Source organism: Zootoca vivipara, chromosome 10 (assembly GCF_965207765.1).
Source record: "Zootoca vivipara chromosome 10, rZooViv2.hap1.1, whole genome shotgun sequence".
In the NCBI taxonomy this organism is placed as follows: domain Eukaryota; kingdom Metazoa; phylum Chordata; class Lepidosauria; order Squamata; family Lacertidae; genus Zootoca; species Zootoca vivipara.
Genome location: NC_142593.1, coordinates 13385696 through 13397785, shown reverse-complemented (window position 1 = coordinate 13397785; position 12090 = coordinate 13385696). Strand labels below are relative to the sequence as shown.

Genomic DNA, 12090 nt, shown 5'->3' with positions numbered 1-12090 from the left:
TTAATAATACAATTAATTTACAGTGCCTGTATGTTCAGGTCAATCCATCATCAATTACCATTTCTTACCCAGAGTACAGTTGGCATCACAGATTGATGACCATAAGTGTGGGGGGGGGGGTTGGCAAGATACGTTGCCTGTGCATTCACTCACACCCGAAAAGGGGAACAAGAACTAACCAGAATTCCAGTGGCTGGGCAGGTAAACCATCAACCAGGCATTTAGTGTCAGCATTATAAAAATGGATTTTAGATTTTTAAAATGAAATATAAGAAATATAAGAAAGCCAGTCCAAAGGTGAGGCAGTGAGGAAAATGTGGAATGCCATTTTATCCAGTAGTGTTGTTGTTTTGTTTCTTGAAGGGTTCAACAATAACTGCAAATTGAGCACAAATGTTCAGAGAATACTTTCCCCAAAGACTGGTTGAATTCCAGCATTTTCACCTTTAACTTCTTTCACTGTCATCTTGTTCGTGCAGGCTACCTAAAGCTTTTTTGAAAAGTGGTATATCAATGGCATCATGGCATCATGGCAAATGTATATATTGTCTGCCTTCAAAAGTAAAAAGAACTTGTTCTTCAGGGTTTCTTAGTACTGTATGGGAGAATCTATTTTGAGAACACAACTTCTAGCATTTTACAAAGTGTGGGAAGTCTTCAGCAAGCAAAGATGACAATCTTAAGATTTGAAAGAAAAAGAGAGAAGCAGCTTAAATTCCTGAGACTGGCTTTGAATTTGTTACATTTCAAGCGATAGGAGCTATCTTGTGTACATATTTCTGTCATGTCTTTTGGTCCAAACTTATGAGGACTCAAATTATGATGAAAGTTGTGATTCTCAATATTCTTCAGGAGTTTGTGGGCTGAGTACGATATTTATTACCCCTGTGAGCTGTTCAGCTCTGCTCTAACAACACATAGGTGCACACATGGCAATAAGTCCACTTGTAGGCTTACTTCTAGGGAAAGTAGATACAGGACTGCAGCACCAACATTTATAATCCAAAAAGAATGAATGCCTTTATTGTTCACCTCTTTGTCAATGGTGCTATAGCTCTAAAATTCATTTTGTGACTAGCCATACTTATTTTTACAATAGCTTTGGAGGGTAGAAGTAACTTGATAGAAATTTCAATTTCCATTGGAATATACCAAGGAGAAATATAATGCAGTTTGCTTTAATTGCTTGGAAGGTCACTGCTTCTATTTCCCTCTGCTCTAGGTGCTTGTGTTGTTCGAGATGCCACTGGGAGCCTTAATGACACATTTGTCGGTGAGCTGACAAACTGTACCACTGCAGCTTGTAAGCTTAACTTTGATTTCTCCTCATGTGAAAAAGGAGGGTGTCCTTATGGGCTAATGAACAACTTCCAGGTGAGCAGTGATTTCTAACCCTGAGATATTCAACTGCAGTTGTTTAAAATGTTTTATGCACTTTGTGCATGACTTACAAAATACATGTACATAAATCTTAATATAAATTAGGGAGGGATGGATCAGTCTTATTTCTTGTCGGTGCCAACCATGTTCATAATACCCTTTTCTATCCTGTTCACATTAATCTGTGAGGGGTTTTGTTTAAAATGCCTGTACAAAAATTGGTATTTAAGTACATATTTTATTGAAGTACATTTAAAATAGGCGTTTTCATGCATTTTGAGCTGATAATGGTATCACAACAACTAGAGAAGTGCAATATCAATATAATTACATTCCAGTCTGAATTAGTTCAAGGTGTGTGAACTAAATCATTTGCAGAGCACATGAAATAGATTAAAAATAGTGTATCTCCTTCACTCCACTTTGTGTTTGTGTGTATATGAGAAAGAGAATGTGTGACTAGTCAAATTCAGACTATCTAGAACAGAGATGAAGTAGTCAATATGACCAGATGCAATCTGACAACAAAGTAAGTTAAAGGGAGTTTAAAAGAGGGATTGTTGCTTGCCGGACCTACGGACATCCTACTTTTGCCTTTGTCAAACTTTTTCTTTTTGCAATTTTTAATATGTTTCAAAAGTCTGCATCTCTAGTCTCTGTTTGACCAGAAATGACAGTGGGAGCATACATTTACACTAAGTGTTTACATTAACTATTCTAAAATATTCCAAAAGCCTGTCGTCCAGCCACAATGGTTCTAAATATACAAAAAAGTTTACACTTTGAAAAAAGGAGGAATCCTAGAGTTGTAGAGCAAGGATCATCTAGTCCAACCCCAGAAATGCAGGAATCTCAACAAGTGCACCCCCCAATCCATTTTGAAACCATACCAGACCCTACTTAGCAGTTTTATCTAGAGATTATGAACTTTACACATGTGGAATTCATATTCTTGTAGACAGATTGCAACTTCAGACTTCTATTTAGAGGGGGAAATGCGCTATTTCAAACTTTTGACCATTTCTCCTAAGATCAGTGAAAGTCATTGCCATGATAGCCTTTCATATACTTAAGTATAATAGCTCAGTTAAGTATTTAGGCCTTAAAGGGCTTTCATCTACTACGGTACTTGGCTGAATTAGGTAACGAGTTTACCTTCTTAGATTATGTGTCACTTTAAATCAAAAGCAGTTGAAGCAGTTATCAGTGACTACTCTAAAACATTAGTGGGTGCTTTGACAGAAAGATACTGCAAAGAAAGAGGCAATTTATTCAGGAGTAGTCGTGCCAGACTTTATTTAAAAACTGGTATTTGTTTAAAAGTCACAAATCTGGGTTAGCTGCATAGCTGGAACGTGCCAATCAGATTTTCAGTATTTTTAAAACAGAAGTTGGCTTTCTTCAAAGTTGTCAGTTGTGTGCAGAACAGCAGTACTGGTATTATCAGTAGTATCTTGAAAATACAGTTTCATTGGAAAATAACCCCCAAACCTGCAGCATGACAGTTCCTTAAAAGCACTCCAGTTCAGAGTAATGTACATAATCTACAAAGCATGGCTGCTGTGCAGTTCCACCCACCCCCTTTAATGTGAGGCTTGTGCAGAAACTTCTTTGAAAGGGAGGGAGTTATGCAATAGCTCTGATTATTGATCATATTTTCCCCTAAATAACTCATTGGCAGAAGGTATTTCTTCTTAAAAGCCAGTATTTAGCCTGTTGTACTACATTCACTATTTACGAGAAGTAGTAAACAATGACAGAGCTGCCAAAGTTAGAAATAATGTGCAGATCATTGTTGCTTGCTTTTATTTTAAATCATCTATGGTTTCTGGTTGCTGTCCAAAGATTTAAAAGCAATATGGTCCCTGCCTTCAGGATTGGAATACAGAACAATAAAATATGAGGAAGGAACAAGAAACGAGCAAATTCTGACACTTAACTTCGTAAAGCAATGTTAGTGCTTTCTCTGAATGCTCTAATAGTTGTCATAGCGTTTGAAAATCGTGCATGCTGTTTCATATTAAACAACATTGCAACAAAGGTGTTAAAGTGTTTGAACTGCCCTTGTTAAAGTTACATTCTTATTCCAGGTAATGAGCATGGTATCAGGATTTGCACCTCTGATATCAGCTGGTATATTTTCAGCCACCCTTTCTTCAGCATTAGCATCTCTCGTCAGCGCACCTAAAATCTTCCAGGTAAGAATCTTGAGTTATTCGTAGCAAGCCTGATCAAACTTGAATTTTGGATATATTTTCAAACACTACTTTTCTAAATCCTAAGGATGTGGTGTTTATTCACTGTTTCTCAGTATACTGTTGGATTGGTCCCATAGCTAAACCAATAAATCAATGCTTTAAACACATGTCTTTCAATTATTTCCCCCAAATTTTGGATCTTAAGATGTGTAGACACTCAGTTTCCATATTGAAACCAATTTGATTTAGGCTTGCTTAAAGGTAACTAAATTGTAGCAAAGCTGACTTCCACTGTTCACCATCTAACTTCTCCCATGTTACCCAAGACCTCATTGAGATAGTGATGTCTGCAATTACTACAGGTTTTTATGTTAATTACATTCTTCACATGACATTCCGTTATTCAGATTTGATGCCTCGATTTATATCTATGTGACCATAGTTTAATTGTTAACATCTTTTCTTCTTCTTCTTCTTCTTCTTCTTCTTCTTCTTCTTCTTCTTCTTCTTCTTCTTCTTCTTCTTCTTCTTCTTCTAGGCTTTATGTAAAGACAATATTTATCCTGGTTTCCTGATGTTTGCTAAAGGCTATGGGAAGAATAACGAGCCTTTACGAGGATATCTGCTGACCTTCTTGATTGCTCTTGGATTCATATTAATTGGTTGGTTAATACACCGTTCTAAAAGGGGGGATATTTCTCTGTGGTATAAGTTTATCTGGTGCATCTAATATGGTCTATGTTGTCTAATCCCATGTAATAATTATCTGGTTCACTATGAATAGAGGATACATAGCTTGTTGGTGGCTTCTGTTTGGTAAAACTAAGAACATAGGAGCCCTGCTGAATTATCCCTATTGTCCAGCATTGTTTCCTGGAGTGGCCGACAAGCTACTATGAAAGGCCACAAGTAAAGCAGGAAGGCAGTTAGCCCTGACCTGCTGTTCTTCCCCAGCAAATGGTGATCAGAGGCATAGTGCCTCTGATTCTGGAAGTAATATATAGACATCATTAATAGTAAGCATTAGTAGCCTTATCTTAAGTGAATATTGTCTAATCCCTCCCCAATGGCGGCCGGTGCCATATTTTCTGGAAATGAATTTCCATAGTTTAAATCATCACATAATCTTGGAGAGGGACTGCAGAGAGCCGACACCCAAAGCAGCAATTCTGTTCTTATCATAACTATTTATTGTAAAATTTAATATAATTGTCATTTCTTTTCTTTTTACAGCTGAACTGAATGTAATCGCTCCCATTATTTCCAATTTCTTCTTGGCTTCCTATGCCTTAATTAATTTCTCAGTATTCCATGCTTCTCTTGCAAAATCTCCAGGTACGAATTTTATATTGATTCTCTTGATCATTTGAAATCAGTGACGGCAAAAGCATCTTTTAAAAATGCCTTTAATTTATAATTTAAGTAATTGCACAACATGTTGAACTCGATTTTTTAAAAAAGTGCAGCTGTTCAGCTAACTAGATTGTGGATAGCAATCTGCATGAAAGCAACTTGAAATTTTACGATATGCACTATGGGGTGGTTTACCTGCAGTGCTAGGCCAAGCTATAGCTTAGTGCAAAGACATGAAAATGAAGGTTCCTGGAGAGGAGATTGTGGCTGCTGTACTTCTCCTCTGATCCTCCTTCCACTGTTGTGACCCTGGATCTGTGGTTTGTCTGATTCACAGTGGATGTCTAAACTGAAATTCACTGATCTTTGAAAGTGATAGCATGTGTCAGGTAAATAATAGGAGAATAAGGATATTAACGGGCCACTGAATATTGAATCATATCTGACCATTACATTTTTAGTTTTAACTCAGTTAGTTGAATTCAATTAGTGTACATTTTTAGTTTTAATTCAATTTAATTTAGTTCAGTTTTAATTGGCAGTGGCCTATACCTGATAAAGAAGTGCTTTCCTTATATTCCTTTGAACTGTTAATTTTATCTTACGGAATACTATCTGTATTTATACCATCTATAATTAAGTGTTTTCCCTTAACTCTGTTCCTTTCAGCTTGTGTTTTTGTTAAGGGTAGTGAAACTTTTCCTTTGGTTGCTCCCTCCAGGCAAACCACAAGCGGTAAGCCCCTGAACAAATTTTGGTAGCTGCTCATGGTTTGTCTGGAGCAAGACAAACTATGAGGCCAGGTTCAGACAACATGCTAAGTCAAGCTATCACTTCGCTCATGAAACAGTGCTAGGAACTGAGATATGAAAGCTAGGAGCTAAATGGCACCTTAAACCTAGGTTATAGTTGCATCAATGGAATGTCTAGGCACATTTTTTTTAATAACAAGAATATAAAGCTGAAAATGAACTTCAGCAAAAATCTTAGGTTCATTTTTCACATGGTCTAGTCCTCATCTGAAGACTGCAAAAAAGAAGAAGCCATGCTTCCCCTGCCTGCTAATATTTTTAAGAGGGTCTTAAAAGAGTGGCTGGAAGTGGGGAGGCAGAAAAAGGTCCTCCCTTCCTTCCACACTGCTTTTTTAATCTGAAATCTTAGGCGCAGTACTGCGCCCAGAGCTCAGAAACTGTTTGCACTAATGAAATTCCCTGTCGCAAAATCCGTCTGGAACAAAGGGAGTTTCGAACGCTGTCATGAAAGCGTAGCAGTGGGAGGACCAGAGGTGGAGCTCAGCAGCTGTGATCTCCTCTTCGAAGACACAGATTTAAACCATGGTTTATCTTAGTGTAATGTGCAGACCAAGGCAGTGTACCCCTTTTCATCTGTTGCTCTATTTTGTTGGTATTTTATCATGTGCATATAATACACATAACCAGAATGTTGGCAACTTACATGTGTTTATGCTATTAAAATGCTGGGGGCTGTGGGGGTTGTGGACCCACACTGAAGGGGAAGCTTTCTGTTTGTACTCTTACTTTCTGTGTTTGCTTTTTGAATAGGCTGGCGTCCTGCTTTTAAGTACTACAACATGTGGGTGTCTCTAGTTGGAGCAATACTTTGCTGTATAGTGATGTTTGTCATTAACTGGTGGGCAGCACTCCTCACATATGTCATCGTTCTAGGACTCTACATTTATGTAACTTACAAGAAGCCAGGTGGGTGCATGTCTAGGAGACACTAGGCCAATGACTGGATTTATGGTTTGATTCAATGCTGTTTTTAAACATATTCAGTCTACCCTCTGTTTCCCTTCAGTGCTATTTAACAAAAGAAAATTGACTAACCTTAGGCTCTGTAAACTGTATTAACTTTGTTAAAAAGGTGACAGGGAAAGTGATAGATATTCAGAAAGTGTTTGAGCTTGGTGGCCATTTTCCTTAGGAAACCCCAATATTTGTGTGACAAAAGTGGGAAAGTACAGTGTCCTGCTTGAAAGAAACACTTTGACAAACTAAAAAAGGAATAGCATTAAGAAACCTATTTTGATAGCTTAGTCTTTGATCTGTGGATTCTGATATGAAAGACAGTATTGGTGGTTAGGATTGAGCTGGTGAGAAGGCATGTGGCCTATTGCACCTCTGAAGTGAGCAGTGAGGACTCTACTAACTTACCTACGTTTTCATTGCCATTGCATGTCAGCAAGGGAGGTGAGGGACAAAAGAGGGGAAAATAACACCCTCATATGAATCCCGCTATCTTCATTTAACAGTTTATTTGGGGATGTTCTGAAGTTACAGTACATAAAATGCACTTTCCAAGTTCAGCTTACCAATTAATTTAGCCCTTAAAGTGCACCCCTCTGTCCAAGGAGTGTGTGGTGTTCTTCACTGTGTGTTTGTCTCTGTGTGTAAGGGGAGGTTTGCATGTGTAATGGAACATGGGGCAAGGGAGGGGCAGATAAATCTGCTGTGCTGCTTCTTGCATGTGTCCACCTGTGATTGCTATCTCTAGATCAAGAGATACATTGAGTGCTTTTAAAAAAGAAAAGAAAAAAGTTTTATTACCCAAATTGGCTTGCATCTTTAAAATTAAAAGATGAATAAGACCTTTTCAAAAGTTTATTATCATTAAAAGTAAGGGAATAAGCTAACATGAAGCATTAGACGATATTGGAGGTTTCTGAAATTATAAGTCTGTACTTATGCAACCCCCATAGGTTGCATGTCTAGGGTTTTTTAGATGAATTAGTGTTGCTCTCAGAATTTGACCACAAAAAAGTGGTTAGCCCATTCCGGCGTAAACATTTTACTGGTATGTGGTTAAAGCTATAGGGACACTTCAAAAAGTTGCCATGTGAATGCTGAATTTTACATCTGAATTTACCCCCAGGCAAATAATAAAAAATAGACAACTTGAATAAGTTGAAGGCTTATTACAAATTCAGAATACAAACAGTTCCTTTAAAGTAGCCCATATTCCCCAAGGCTAACAAATTTCCTCAATAGGATTTGTTTTCAAATATTGCTTGTTGTCTTTGTGTGACTTCATAAGCTTAATTGCAGTTTTTTAAAACTTATACAGTCATGCCTCGGTTTAAGTGCACCTCGGTTTGAGTACTTTCAGTTTAAGTACTCCGCAGACCCATCTGGAATGGATTAATCCACTTTCCATTACTTTCAATGGGAAAGTTTGCTTCAGGTTAAGTACAGACTTCCAGAACCAATTGTGTACTTAAACTGAGATACCACTGTAATTGGATGGCAACCAATCATTGCTTCTATGGAGGGGGGGAGCCACAAAAATTATTGTACATGCCAAGATCTCAAACATATATAGGAACAAAGAACTTTAGTATTAAAAGTTTATTATGTATGGGTTTTATGAAAGCTCTTATATGATGAACCTCAGGGCTTTGCTATAACTGTACAACATTTTGACTTTACCCCTGAAGGTGCACTGCTCTATTGTCTCCCAAGACAGACAGATGCCAACAAGTGCTTCAGTAATAAATTAACATTTGTCAGGTTATTAATGAGATCCCTTTTCTAAGGCAAGAGGCACAGCTGTGACCAGAAGTAGTGTGAGAGCGTGTACAAAATTGATTGATAATTTTCTTGATCTCAAAAGGCTCTATATTAAGAGCTTGGGTCTTAAATTTGGTGACTTCAGACAAGCCTAATGAAGTTTGCCACATGTTCATAATACATTATATTTGACTCTAAAAAACACATTGTCACTAATTGCTAACAAAATACCTTAGGGGGCTTTAACTACCCTCTCCCATTTTAGGAAATATTTCCTCCTAATCACTGCAGCACTGAAACAGCTAATCTTAATCTAGGTAACTTGGATGCTCTCTTCCAACCTGCTTGTGATTTTAGCTCAATTGCCAAGGTAGCAGGACAAATAGTGTCACTAAAGGGTCACATTTCGTGTTCATTCTGAAATAAGACTAAGGCACCTTCGCCTCAGTTGACCTCTTCTGTCTTAATGAAAAACCATTCTTTTTACAGATGTAAATTGGGGGTCTTCAACTCAAGCCTTGACTTACCTAAATGCATTGCAGCATGCTGTTCGCCTTACTGGTGTGGAAGACCACGTGAAAAACTTCAGGTAAAATCAATAGATGTTTGACAATATGGTTGAACTTTTGAGATACAAGTATACCTATCAGTGAAACAGTGCAGACTGTTGAAATAGAATGTCCTGAAAGTGAGGGCCAATTTATAGCTCTTGTCTAGTAAGCACGGAAAGTGGTTTCACACAGCATTTAGTGTATTCAAATGTGCTTGCAACTTTTCTGGAGGCATGCTTTGGAGTAGTAGCAGGGCAGAAATAAGCTTGTCTGTAATGTTTGTTCCTTTGAGCTAATGTTATTCAGCATCAATATCATGCATGGCATTGTTAGCTAATTCCCCAATATTTTATGCAGCCAACATTCCCCCCCCCCCAGTTTCATTTGTCTACCGCCCTTCATCCAAGGATCACAGGGCAATTTACAACAAAAAACCGCAAAAAACCCCAAACATGTAAGATAGAAACAGAAACAAAAGAAACAACATTGGTACAGTGGTACCTCGGTTTATGAACACAATTGGTTCCGGAAGTCTGTTCATAAACTGAAGCGTTCATAAACTGAAGCGAACTTTCCCATTGAAAGTAATGGAAAGTGGATTAATCCGTTCCAGACGGTCCGCGGAGTAACCGTTCATAAACTGAAGCAAACTTTTCCATTGAAAGTAATGGAAAGTGGATTAATCCGTTCCAGACGGGTCCGCGGAGTACTTAAACTGAAGCATTCATAAACTGAAACATGGGTGTAATTGGTTCCGGAAGTCTGTTCATAAACTGAAGCGTTCATAAACTGAAGCGAACTTTCCCATTAAAAGTAATGGAAAGTGAATTAATCCGTTCCAGATGGGTCCGCGGCGTTCATAAACCGAAAATTCATAAACCGAGGTGTTCATAAACCGAGGTTCCACTGTATTTAAGTATCTAGCTTATTAACATTTGTGATTGGGTTCCTGTAGGAAATGAATGTACACACCAATTTTTCTCTTTAATCTAAAACTAGGCCACAATGCCTTGTCATGAGCGGTGCTCCAAGCTCACGTCCGGCTTTGCTTCATCTAGTACATGCCTTCACCAAGAATGTAGGATTGATGATCTGCGGTCATATACATATGGTAAGTCTGTGAATAATTTCCCCCCTCTTATACCATAGCACTTGGAAAACAATCTATGTTTGTGTAATAAGTAGTATGCAAGCATACAGATAAAATGATGTGTCAAGAGGAAAAGCTTAGATTTGCTAGGTTATTGGGGTACGCTTTGGGGAAAGCTGTGCTTATAGAAGAGCATTGGATTCATAAAATTACCACAATGCAAGAAAACACTTGAATCGTGGAAGTATTAGGTTGGGATATTGTTGATAATGTATTGCCTGCATGTACCGTATTGGCCCAAATATAAGCCACACTCCCCACCCCCCAAAAAAATTCTGACTGAAAAGTTCAAGTGCGGCTTATATTTGGAGCCAAGCACCAGTTTAGGGAATGGGGCACCGAGCCTTGGAGCCCCCTGTTCAGCGCGGTAGTGCTGGGAGACGAGTACGCAGTGTGCTCGGAGCCAGGCACCGGCTTGGGGAGTGGGGCGCCGAGTGCCCCCCGTTCAGGGTGGTAGTGCTGGGAGGCGGGCAGTACCTGCAAATAAGCATTGAATTTTAAATCTGTGGCTTATTTGCAGGTGGAGCTTATAGTCGGGCCAATACGGTATGTGCATGTATATATGTATCCATGGAAGGTAGTGGGTGAATTGCACAAATAATTGATAAGAAGTAAATTGGTAGTGCTCTACAGATACCAAAACTTTAAAGTACTAAATAGGGTCTTTTCTACAGCAAGGAGCATGAAGATTTAAAATAAAGTGTATCCTCTCTAATTTGAAAGTAGCAGAATTGAATATTTTTAAAGTTCTGGTTCATTGTCAGGGTACTGCTTCTGATATGTTATCTGGCATCTGGTCTAAGTGATAACATTTCATTTGAACTGGCCACACTAAAAGAGTCCATCTATTTTTCTCAGTAAGAAATCCTGACTTAAAGATGTCCTCCAAAACTTGCTTCCGTGTCTTTGTAATTGTATGTTCCCCTCCCCACACAGGGCCCTCGCAGGCAGGCCATGAAGGAATTGTCAACAGACCTGCCCAGGTACCAGCGGTGGCTTATTAAAAATAAAATGAAAGCCTTTTATGCTCCAGTACATGCAGAAGATTTGAGAGATGGTGCGCAATACCTAATGCAGGTAAATGGTCATATAAAGTGAGGAGTTCTGCGCTGCTTAGTGATCTGCTCTGAGCATTGTATTTTTAGCTGCATTATACACACCACAAATTTATAAATATATATTTCAATTTTGCAAAGTAACAAACTTGTCCAGTGGAGAAAGGTTGTCAGAAATTGATCAAGTCCTAGGATTCTAGGTTTGAAAGCAAGGCTAAAACATTCCAGGCATTGGGAATTTTTTTAAAAAAATAGTGGAGGCCCTGCCCTCTCTAATCCCCATAGAAAAGCAGGGCTCTTGCAACCCAATTCTCTGTTACCTTTTTCCTGTTTCATTGGAGATATTTCTAAAGGTTCTAAAGGTTTCTGACCCTAACAGTTCATGGGGTAGAGGTCTTTCACCCTCCACTGCCATGCCAAGGAGATGTATTAATGGTTGGCATTAATTTATTCCCCATGGGGGGGGGGAAATGAGCGGGAAACTTCTTTTTTAAAAAAATTGATTGGGGGAGAATGCTGCTCTAACTTTACTTTACTCCTTGCTAATGAGTTCAGCAGGGCTTCGGGTAAAGCAGTTAAACCAACTTCAATTCCCCACCCCTTGCAGATGGTTTGCAACATTGCAGTTCCCTATTGGAAAGCAACATATAATGGCTTTCACACCAGTAGCAGGCACATGTCCTCTCCAAGGAGATGGGAATACTGGGTTGATAGCCAAAGAGTTTGATGGCCCACATCCTAATGGTGCGGGTGCTGCCAGTCAGGAAAAATAACCAACAGTGAGGGTGGGTAAGATTCACGAAGACATGCAGGTTTTGAGTTAGTGCCCTATAGGGAAGAAGGGAACTGTCACCTGAAGAAAAGAATAGGACTATA

At 38.7% G+C, this 12090-nt stretch overlaps 1 protein-coding gene across 1 annotated transcript in view; it reads left to right on the top strand.

Moving 5' to 3' along the window:
- Positions 1-12090, top strand: part of SLC12A2 (solute carrier family 12 member 2) — a 52103-nt gene that overhangs the window by 26529 nt on the left and 13484 nt on the right. The window contains exons 10-17 of the mRNA XM_035099726.3: positions 1223-1374; positions 3471-3578; positions 4117-4240; positions 4812-4913; positions 6494-6649; positions 8948-9047; positions 10009-10120; positions 11096-11236. Of these exons, the coding sequence (XP_034955617.2) occupies positions 1223-1374; positions 3471-3578; positions 4117-4240; positions 4812-4913; positions 6494-6649; positions 8948-9047; positions 10009-10120; positions 11096-11236 (995 nt within the window). The remainder of the gene's footprint in view (positions 1-1222; positions 1375-3470; positions 3579-4116; positions 4241-4811; positions 4914-6493; positions 6650-8947; positions 9048-10008; positions 10121-11095; positions 11237-12090) is intronic.